The sequence below is a fragment of the Heptranchias perlo genome, chromosome 16 (genome assembly GCF_035084215.1).
Source record: "Heptranchias perlo isolate sHepPer1 chromosome 16, sHepPer1.hap1, whole genome shotgun sequence".
Taxonomy (NCBI): domain Eukaryota; kingdom Metazoa; phylum Chordata; class Chondrichthyes; order Hexanchiformes; family Hexanchidae; genus Heptranchias; species Heptranchias perlo.
Genome location: NC_090340.1, coordinates 20837829 through 20849867, shown reverse-complemented (window position 1 = coordinate 20849867; position 12039 = coordinate 20837829). Strand labels below are relative to the sequence as shown.

The window sequence follows — 12039 nt, the reverse complement described above, 5'->3', positions numbered from 1 at the left end:
CCCATTACTACAGGCAAGTTCTCACTCCCTATGAACCCAAATGTAACCTTATGTCCAAGGTAACTGGGGTAGTGCACCATCAGATAAACATGAACCCCTTCACTGTCAATGGTACCAACCTGAAACACTACAGGTTACTCCTGCGTCCTTCAGATCTCCTGACTAATGGCATCAAGCTGACAGACCCAATGACTCAGCCTGAAAAGTACAAGCTAAACTGATCAAGTAATATTAAACAAAAGCAAGAGCAAAACAGATTTATCTAGATTACAATACTTTGCTATGTCTATCCCAAAACAATAAAAACTCTCACCACAACAGTTTGCTTCACCCCAATGTGGCCCAAAACCAGGCAAATTGAGTTGTTCACCAGTAAACCCCAAGCAAATTTAAACTACTGCAGGTTTCCTTCAAAAGGTTAATGTCTGAAACATCAATCACTGTATTCATATTGACAAAACTTACCAACAGTCCTTTTGCTGGGATCCAGAAATTCCAGTGGATAGGTTTTCCCAAATCCAGGGACTCTCACATCAACTCCAGGTGGTGTTTCTGTTGTTTTGGTTGTTGTGTTGTAGACCAGCCTTCAAAAAAAAACAAAAAAAAAAAAACTTAGAAACTACAAAATTATTATATCCGATTCTTTCTTACAGTCAGCGCTGCCTTCTCATGTCCTCGCGCTTCCTCCCGCACTTCAACCGCTTGCCTCCAACACGATTCCAAAGTCTGTGGAAGCCTTTAGTCCCGTTTGGACTCAAATTGTCAAACAGATTTGAATCTTTGTCCAACTTGAAAATGAAAAACCCATCAACACACAATGTTGCGGCTGATGTTGCAATTTTCATGGGAGCATCTGCTCTCTTATTTTAGGAGGAAGCCCCACTCTTGTACAAACATCACTAAAAAAAATGATCTGGTCATCATCACATTGCTGTGTGTAAATTGGCTGTAAAGCGCTTTGGGGCGTCCAGTGGTCATGAAAGGCGCTACTTAAAGGCAAGTCTTTCGTTCTTTTACACAATTAAATGGGACATCCTGTTCAGTCAGTCACCCCACTTAAAAGTCACCTTTAGTCTCACTTAGTGCAGAAAGCTTCAGAGTTCACTTAGATTGGAATCATTTCATCTTCTTGGCCTTTATTGGAGAGGCTCTACTTTTAAAGGGAAGTGTATTCACCTTAATTGCTCCATAACCGTAAAATGTCATTTTACCCTTGAAAATTGCAGGTCTGGGAGGAAAGATCTTATATGAAATATCAGTGAAGATGACAAATTACATTTATTCAGCCTTCATATGGAACAACATCTGTCAGTGCGTTAAAAGGTTTTTTTGGGGGGGGGGGGGGGGGGGGTGGGGGGAAGAGAATGTCACCAAGCAGGAAATCATGAAGTTCCTCTCAGGTGCCATCATGTTTTGGACCCAAAGGCTGGGACAGCACTCTCAATTAGTGATGTCATTCAAGAGGAAGTCTACACTAAAGGGTACAAACATTGTTACAGAAAATGCTCTATCAGCTCTCCATTATAATCAAAAAGGGTATTTGCATTAGAGACCAGGCACGGCAGTAGGGCAGAAGAAAAAAATGCATTAATTATGAACGAACTTCTGTCCATGAAAAGTTCCAACGCCAAGTCAGCAGGAGCTGACAACACAGGCAAGGGTGCCACTGAAGATGACGCAGCCAACACTTTTGACATTAAGCGCAGTTTAAAGCCGTACAGAAATCAGAAAATAAAATGACCTTATTTGTACCCTAACATTCCAAGAAGCAATTCCTAGAGAAACTTGTAATGTGACTGATTTGAGTTCAGAGGATCATTTATCAGAGCAGTAATTTAGTACATCAACACTATGGTGAGGTTTGCAATGAGGAAAGAGGCAGGGTGAATTCGAAATTAATAGAGAAACAGTAATGTTCTCAGTAGTGTTCAAATCAAGTGAGAGCAAGCATTACTCATTAGTAAATAGCTTCTTCAAGTCTTTCCTAGGACTTTAAGGTTTGTAGAACAGTTCCCCTCTGAGTCTTTCCTTCTTCCTATCCTACAATCTGCAGGCTTTTAAAATCCAAGCTTGACTCCATCACAACACTATTCCCTGATACATCTCATATCTCATCCCATTTTACCTATTTTCAATGTTAACGGTGCCCTGCACTACGGGCCTTGGGGCCTTTTCCCCTGCTTTCCGCAATTAGACAATAGCGGTGACTTGGTTGGGGGGGGGGGGGGGGGGGGCGGGGTGCGACAGAGGTTGGCACCACTAAACAAGAGGTCCAAACTTAACAACAAAATGCTAAATCAAAAGTGATTCTCAAAGAACAAGAACAAAGTCGGGAGAGTGTTGAAAGCTACAATCTCTTCGGGGCTGAGCTGATGTTCAGAAACCATTGGAGTTTCATTCTCGTGTCCATGGCATCATCTAAACCCTTTAAGCAGCTGTACCTGATAAGACTTTTCTAACGACACAATCCCAACAGCAGATTAACCAGACTCAAATGTGAATTCTGCAAACACCATTAGTTAATACTGGGCTCCCGTTCCCTTAAATACTTAAAGAAAAATCAGATAATATGACTGTATGGAAATGACAGGTAGGAAGAGACCAGCTGGTCCATCAGTGGGCAACAAAAAGAAGAAAAAGCCCTAGGCCAATTTAAGGAAAAGAAAACTCTGAAATTCCTCCCCACCACCCCGATGATAATTAAACAAGTTCCAGAAGACCACATTGACCAGGAGAGATATCCCCCAATATCCCACCTACCTTCTACAGAGTGACGTCAGCCACAGTTAGGAACTCATCCCACTCCATCCTGTACACTTGCAGTGAACCCGCACTCACTGTAATTACTTGTTCCATAGGTGGATGACTGTGAAAAGAACTATCTCCCAACATCTAACCTAGTTCTATGCTTTGTAACTTTTATAAATCATGTTCCCCTGTCCTCCCTATCCTATCTAACTCAAATAGCCTAACTTAATTCTTTCATTACTTTAAAGACCTCAATCAAATCACCATGAAGTCTATGCTTTTATGGAATAAAAAGCCGCCGCTCTCTAAGCTTATTGTGGTAACTAAGGGCCTTTAAACTAGATATCAATCCCACCTCAATCTTTTCCAGGGTCTCAATCACCAGCCAATTGAGGGGACCAAAGCTGGCCAGTGTATTCTAGATGAGGTCTAACCAGGGACATACAAGGACAGTATAGTATTTTCTGTTTTGTATTGATCACTCTGGCAGTACATCCTTATACTCTATTTGCTTTTGCAAGAGCCTCGCTGCAAGAGTCATGAACTTTCAGACATTCGTCTTCTATGTCACTCAGGTCTTTTACCCGGTCAAGAGCCTTAAGTTCACAATCCTGCACATGGTTGGCATTAGCCCTGCTCACCTGCATAACATTACATTTATCAATATTAAATGACATTTGCCAGACATGGGCCCATTCCCCCATCACATCTAGATCATGCTTGTAATCTATTTCTCTCATTGAAGATCCAAAACCTGCACAAATCTGAATAATTCTGTATGAAATTGTGGTTCTTATAATTTGTGACAATTTTATATTGACATCTAACACTTAATATATGGTTTTAAAAACCCCACATACAAATACACCATATTGAAAAATGCAGTGAGCAAGGTGCTAAAAACACGACCTGACATTCTGCAGATTTTGATATGCAAGACTGTTGTTACTTCAACTGAGAAGTGAAAACAGTTTTCAATAATCACTCACTGGTGACCTCTTCTGATCTCACAAGCATCTAATTTGAAAGCGGGATTTCCGTTTCTTGCAGTTATGCTGGGTTGTTCATGTAATGATAGCTCACGCTGTATCAAAAAGCCCCTTTGTTGCCCATAGGGCAGTGGGGCTACTGTAGCAGTGAGTCAGCAGCCTCTTCCTCTGGAAACCCAACCACTGTAACATCTCCTCTGACTAGATGACTAATACAGAGAGCAAGCCAAATAGCTTATGGAGTCTGAAACAAAAAGGAAAACCCTTAATTCAATTTCTGCAGCTTCTCAATGCACCTTTCGAGTGCTAACCATTGAGTACATGATGGCTCCAGAGGCTGTTTCTTCCTTCCTACAATCTGTCATAATTCCCATTGGTTGCCTCTTGAATTCGAGTCATCGCTGTGCTTCAGCGGTGTGTCCTGTGCTATGGTTCAATGTAGACAGATACCTTAATCTATCATATAGATCTCAGAACCATAGAAGAAGTCTACAGCACAGGAGGAGGCCACTTGACCCAACACATCTGTGCTAGATCAGTCCAAAGCTGATCCCACTGTCCTGGTCTCCACATCTTCCCCTGCTACAAATATTAATTTATCCTTCCCTTAAAAGATGCAATGGTCTCTTTTGAGCCCTCCCATGCCCTTCAATGGAGCAACAAAAGTCGGGTTTCTTCCAATTCTTCATATCTCTTGCAAATCTAACCAATGGGCTCCAGCCTTAGTTCTTCCCTTACTGACATTTTTACCGTCATAATTTCCTCCGAGCTCAAATGCAGTTCCTTCATTTGCTCAATTACTAGAGTTGCTTACAACAAGTTTGGTCTCCTATTATAGTATAATCACTTCCTTTCAACTCAGCAACTTAACTTTATAAAAGCCCAAAGCATGTTCAAGACTTGAGTACTGCTATTGGTTTCACAGGCACTGAAAGCTTTCTAGTACTTTGGCCATTCTTTGGATAGCCTGCTGACACTTGCTGTATAAATCACTCCAGTCAAGCCCAATACTGTCCAGGTTACTGGGTTCTATCCTGCACCACATCCCGTTCATCCATCACCCTGTCCTCGCTGACCTACAATGGCTCCTGGTTCCCCCAATGCATCAAATTTGAAAAGCTTATCCCGATATTTACATAACTCCATGGCCTCCCTCCTCCCTCATCTTTGTAACCTCCTCCAGTACCACCCCTCCCTCCAAAATCTCCATTCCTCTTCGCACCTTTGGCAGCCCATGCCTTCAGGTGCCGAGGTCCCACGCTCCGGAATTCCCCCCCCAAACACCTCCGCCTCTCTTTAAAACCCTCCTCTGACCGAGCGTTTGATCACCCCTCCTAATATCACCTTCCTTACACCTCTATAAAACACTTTGGGATGGAATGAGACAGTTTTCTTCATTAAAAGGTGCTTTATAATTGAAAGTTTTTGCTGCTGGATCAGCGGTGGGAGCCCAGGGACACTAAAGAAAAATATAGCCTGACACAGCCTCAGGGGAAAGCATCAAACTAAACAACCTGGGACCTTCCCAGTATGTATGACTATCAAATGATCGGTTATGGTAAATAATGACATAAGGACTTTCCTATCGTTTCTATGGCATTTAGTTTTACTTCACAAATAATGATTAGTTGTTATGTTTAATGACCAGCAAAAACCACATTGCTCTCTTCCCAGAAGGCAGTCTTTACTGAAGTACAAGACCAGCCATATTTTTTTTTATGAACACAGATCTGTTGATCATCAATAAACACCCTCTTTAATTTCTTTACATTGGTTTAATTTAAAAAAATAGTAATTTCCTGACTAGCATAATTATCCTATTAGCTCAGGCCCCTGTCTATCTATAATAGCATGAAACTAGTCATCACTCAGTTGCAGGAGAAGGAAGCCTCCCGAGAATCAGTGCAGTAAGGCAGCTGCCCACTCTCTAATGCTTCACTGAGCCCAATTCAATCATGAATAATACAGCAGCAAAAAATTAATTTTTATGACGGAGACATTTAAGGGGTGATTGCATTCAATGCAATGGAATCACATCCAGATTCTCTCTGCCACAGAATAATTCATTATTCCAGTTTCTATGGAGACAGAATTTTTCACACTTGCTTCTCTGATGTGCCAATGAGAGCTATTTTAAAAAAATATAGCTCTCATTGGTGTTCATAAATGAGGAAACGGGCTTTATTTAACAAGGACAGTCAGCTGGCCGTGTTAATGTTCACTACCAGAGCGCCACCGTGTTTTTACAAACAAAATGTTTGGTTAAACATGTTTTAATAAATTTTTGTTGAGCAGTTTTAATACTTTTTTTTTTAAATTACATCTGAGACATATTTACACTCAGCCAATATCGCTGTATCTGTATTTCAAGCAGAGATCTCTAGAAACTGGCCTTTGTTGTGGACACAGTGTACATCTGTGAGAATTAGTGATTTGACAATGCCCACTATTAATATCTTATAACAGCAGGAGTTCCGTTCTAACATTATAGAGATGGTACATACCATGAGTTGCTTTCCCCACCACTGTGACCGAGGAGCAGGGTTTCTGGCCAATATTTATCTCTCAACTAACATCACAAGCAGGCTATCTGGTCATTATCACACTGCTGTTTGCGGAAGCTTGCTGTGCACAAACTGGCTGCAGTTTCCTACATTACAACAGTGACTATACTTCAAAAGTACTTCAGTGGCTATAAAGTGCTTTGGGGCGGAGGCCGTGAAAGGCGCTATATAAAGACAAGTCTTTCTTTCCAAGCCCCAGCCTTCACTAGCAACCCAAGACAATTTGGAAACTCAAAGAATGGAGATGAAGGGAGTCACAAAATCATAAACCCAGGCTTGCAGGTCTGTTACATACTGCAGAGAGAGGAAACCTTTCCTCCAGTGAGGAACTGCAAGCTTGAACTCGCCTCGTAGCACAGGTGGAATGCTCTGTATTTTCATGTGTGATGCACACCACTCCCAAAATCTTTTGCAGCTGGTTTCACAGAAAATTTCATACGACCAAATTGGAGGCACCCAACATGGCAGCCACCATGGAGTCGGCCATTATCTTTATTTGAATGCTATTCCAGAGATAAAGCCTCTTGAAAAACTCAGTAATGAAGAAAATGATAGTGGAGTCCATGATCTGTTACCAATTCATCCACATTCAAATTTTCATCTTACAAGATTCTTTCATGAGGCAAACTGTTCTGTTAACTCTAATAGGGTACAGGAACAGAGAGACCTGGAGGTATATGCGGAAAATCGTTGAAGGAGGCAGGGCAGGTTGAGAAAGCGGTTGAAAAAGCATACGAGATCCTGGGCTTTATAAATAGAGGTATGAAGTACAAAAGTATGATGAACCTTTATAAAACACTGGTTCGGCCACAACTGGAGTATTGTGTCCAGTTCTGGGCACCGCACAAAGATGTGAAGGCCTTAGAGAGGGTGCAGAAGAGATTTACTACAATGATTCCAGGGATGAGGGACTTTAATTACGTGGATAGACTGGAGAAGCTGGGATTGTTCTCCTTGGAGCAGTCGGTTGGGAGGAGATTTGATAGAAGTCTTCAAAATCATGAAGGGTCTAGACAGAGTAGATAGAGAGAAACTGTTCCCATTGGCAGAAGGGTGAAGAACCAGAGAACATAGATTTAAGGTGATTGGTAAAAGAACCAAAGGTGATATGAGGAAAAACTGTTTTTAAAAAACGCGGCGAGTGGCTAGGATCTGGAATGCACTGCCCGAGGGAGTGGTGGAGGCAGATTCAATCATGGGCTTCAAAAGGGAACTGGATAAGTACTTGAAAGGAAAAAATTTGCAGGGCTACGGGGATAGGGCGTTGGAGTGGGACTAGCTGGATTGCTCTTGCATAGAGCCAGCGCGGACTCGATGGGCCGAACGGCCTCCTTCTGTGCTTTAACCTATGATTCTAATAAGTGAGCAAAGACAGGTTCATAGAGGGCTTAGTCTGAACAAACACTCCCAACAGCTGCATTTAGCTCACAGACATGGGAGAGCACGTGAGAGCGAATCACCTTATCTCACTCAGTGTTACTCTGGAATTCCCTCCCTAAACCTCTCCGTCTGTCTCCTCCTTTAAGATGCTACTTAAAACCTCAGCTTTTGATCAAATGTCTCCTCCTTTGGCTCTGTCAATTTTTGTCTGATAATGCTTTTGTGAATCTCCTTGGGACGTTTTACTACGTTAAAGGTGCTATAAATATGAGTTGTTGTTGATCTGCATTGGAGTCAAACTGAGCACTTGTGCCAACGGCTAGCACGCCCCCAATTCTGGTCGGACTTCCACCCATCTCTGTTCAGTAACAGTACCACTCGGAAGCTGTAACTGGAAATCGAGACAACGCAAAGGGAAGCAAACTACATCACAAAGGGGTCCAAACATTCAGCCTGTCCCATCAACGCAGCAGCCTACAAAGCAGTCTTTTGCTGCGTAACTTCCATCGCTTCCTATAAGTTGATCACATGGACCCCAGCAGCACAGCACACTGAAATTCGGAGCTTCTAATCCATAAAGCTCTGCAGGGCACGGATGCAGTCCGGTGGTGATGGGGGTTAGCGAATGTGGAAAGTTAGAAAAACAGGGAGGAGGAAAGAGGAAAATGTCAATCCCAAACTCTACCACAGAAGGACACGGACTCCTTCTCCCTTAAAGACCTAAGGCATAGAATGCAGTGTAGAACCAAAATCAGTGCCAATGCCAACCAAATCTTTACCTAGCAACTGGGTTACACCATAACTGCTTTAAAATGATGTGGAGATGCCGGTGATGGACTGGGGTTGACAATTGTAAACAATTTTACAACACCAAGTTATAGTCCAGCAATTTTATTTTAAATTCACAATGTGTATTCGGGGGTTCTGCAGGTGACACCTCTCTGTCTGAACACGGTGATTGCCTTGGCAACAGGCAGTTGCAGGGGCAGTCTGTAAACACCATGTATTGTTCTATATGTATAAATGCGTAGGCTTCAAGGAGCTCTTGAAACATTTGCCTGAGGAAGGAGGAAATCTCCGAAAGCTTGTGAATTTAAAATAAAATTGCTGGACTATAACTTGGTGTTGTAAAATTGTTTACAATTGCTTTAAAATGGACACAGATGCTGCTGTGGACTGCCTTATATTCTGATCAATGGCTCCTTTCAAATCAAGTGAAAATTCTTGATTTATTTACTCTACGAATAAAGAAAAAATACAATATATTTTTTCAAAGTGGCTTTCAAAAAGGAATTGGATAAATACTTGAAGGGAAAAAAATTTGTAGGGCTACGAGGGAATGGGACTAACTGGATTGCTCTTACAAACAGCCGGCACGGGCTCGATGGGCTGAATGGCCTCCTTCTGTGCCGTAACCATTCTATGAAAAAGAAACTGGACTCTACTCTTAAAAATATTACTTAAAATGTCAATACTGGGGATTTTTGCTTTGGGAAAAAAAGAGGCTTAAAAGGTAATCTTACTGAAGTATTTGAAATCTTAAAAGGATAAACTAGATCCAAGAGAGATGGGCTTTAACACAAGTTCTATGATAAAAGGACATAGATTCAAGGTTAGACAAGAAAATGTGAATGATGACAGTAAAAATATAACTTCTTCACACAGTAGTTGGTGAACACGTAGAAGAGTCCATGCCTAGGGAGGCAGTGCACGTGGAGCAAGTTATACATTTAAAGGTGACTGATATACTTTTGGCAGTGAGGGCCATTGAAGGGTACGAGACAAAGTATAGCATTAAGTCTGACGTTGGTGACCAGCTCGCTGGACGGATGTTTTCTGGTCCTGTATATGTTCCTAAGGAGGGCGATTAGTTCAATAAGTCTTGTGACAGGTCATGGGTTAACAAGGTCTCATGTAGCAAGGTAACAAGGGAGACTCTTGACTGCTTTAGGGAGACGGGGAGGAAATTTACAGATTTTTTTCTGAAATGGGTTAATTTTCTCTGTTTCTCTTCCCCCATCCCTTACCTTGAAATTCATTCCAATGACATAATTGACCATTTCCACCCAGAATATTCCGGCCAGGGAGAAGCTAATGAGTTCTCCCATTAATGCTAAACATGGATTTCTTCAAAACAAATCAACACATGGCTCAGAACAAAGGATTTGATTTGTGAACTAAAATCCAAAATGAACTAAAAGATTAGGTTGGGTAATTCTTCAAAAATACTTCTTTATTATTTGTATGTGAACACAAAACAGTGTTTGGCATCATGAGCATCAACCTCTGAAGTATTCCGTGTCAGTGAAGGTTGCTCACCTCCCATGGCTCTTGCTGGTTGGTCCCAGGGCCTAAAACATATTGCAGAGGAACAGCTCACAGCGGCCTAGTCGGAATCCATCTGCTGTACTCAAATCAAGGTTTCTTTGTACTTTGCTGACTAGGAGCAGGATTGTGCTACAAGGAGAACCCATTTCTGATGATGAAATATCCTGAGGTTTCACACCTTACAGCAGAGCTGAACGTAGAGACTGTGGACAGAGTCTGGTCCAATAGGCAGTTTACCTGCAGCTTTCGATTTTCAACCAATTTTCCATTTTTAGGCACCTTTTGTGCTCATTGAGGAAGATCATTGTTCTGTGTCCTTATATCTTGGTCTTCACGAAGGGGACAGAATGGTTTTCCAATACGGTTGCCCAACATCAGCATTAAGCATCGCCAAGTCTCCCCTTTAACATGGGGCAAAGCTCCCTTTACTCCACCCCAATTTTAGAAGAGGCCCTGAATGCCTCAGTGGAATATTTCCATTTCCCACCCTACCATCCTTGTGGTTTGAGAGCTTGCCAATTAATACCAAATTGGTCCTGAACTGCAGGTAATTATGTCCTATGGACTCTCAACCTCTAGTACACAACCCCCAGAGAAGTCAAAGACTATATGTCTGCCATTTGATACCTCACCCAAGTGGCCATTCTTCAAATGCAAGGGTAAACTGCAGCAGTTCATCACCAGTACTACTGATATCAGCACAGACCAAAGATCAACCCTGAGACCTTGAAGGTCTGGGTGGCTCAGTATCACGTGGGCAGTGCACTTAATACAGGATGGATGGAAGGGTAGCTCAGAGTTCTTTACAAACTTTTATATTCTGAATGCTGCTGTACCATTGGGAGCTCAGTATATCATCAGTAGCAACCTTACTGTTTGATTCAAGCTGTATAAATAGCAGTGTTATCACAGTTGAGAGCTTTCATCAATTAGCAAGCTCCTAAGCAAGAGCTGGGTCTCGCGCCTTCTCTGCTCAGTGTGCCTTTCTGTGCACTCCTTAAGGCAACAGCATACTGGAAGCGAAAGAGGCACTTACTTCTGATGGTTATTAAAAAATATATATTGGTGTTCTAAAAAGCCGTGCCATTTAGCAGGGGCGCAATCCTCCCACTCTGAAGAGTTTCCTATCTCGGTCAAGTTTCAGCAGATCGACATCAGGTGCTTGCTCAGTACCTCTGGACAAACAGGAGTGAAGGTCAGAGGATGAGTTGTCACTGGGCTACTCTGTTAGCCATAACTCAGTGGTAGCACTCTCGCCTCTGAGTCAGTAGGTTATGGGTTCAAGTCCCACTTCAGGGCCTTGAGCACAAAATCTAGACTGACACTCCAGTGCAGTACTGAGGGAGTGCTGCACTGTCTGAGGTGCCATCTTTTGGATGAGACCTTAAACCGGGGTCCTGTCTGTCCTCTCTGGTGGACGTAAAAGATCCCATGGCACTATTTCAAAGAAGAGCAAGCGAGTTCTCCCTGCTGTCCTGGCCAATATTTATCCCTCAACCAACATCACTAAAACTAATGATCTGGTCATTATCACATTGCTGTTTGTTGGAGCTTGTTGTGCGCAAATTGGCTGTCACGTTTCCTACATTACAACAGTGACTACATTTCAAAAGGCACTTAATTGGCTGCAAAGCGCTTTGGACGTCCTGAGGTTGTGAAAGGTGCTATATAAATGAGTCTTTCTTTTCTCATGTTCTTTCCGACAGCCAGCTGAAGAGCTGCACCAGGGTAGGCCTGGGAGCAGATATCACTCCAGGTTGGGCAGGTGAACAGAAGCAAAACCAAAAAAATCTTACGTAGAAGCAAAACACCAAATATATTTGATCTGATTGGCGCTAACTAGCCAATCAACCAAGCACAAACTGGAGTTGAAATCAAAATTTAAAAGTTGAAAACCATGGGAAGAAAATATATTTAGCACATTAATGACGTGAATGGGCTGGTCTAATTTTGTTAGTGTAGAGTTGGTACGGAAAGAGGGAGAGTAAGAGGTTCCAGTTTGGCCTAGCTCGGTGAAGTAATTGTTAAAT

General features: G+C 42.3%; 1 protein-coding gene across 1 annotated transcript in view; it reads right to left on the bottom strand.

Moving 5' to 3' along the window:
• The window catches only part of pla2g15 (phospholipase A2, group XV), a 51684-nt gene that overhangs the window by 18824 nt on the left and 20821 nt on the right, over positions 1-12039 (bottom strand). Inside the window, exon 3 of the mRNA XM_067997759.1 lies at positions 466-584. Coding sequence (XP_067853860.1) covers positions 466-584 — 119 coding nt within the window. The remainder of the gene's footprint in view (positions 1-465; positions 585-12039) is intronic.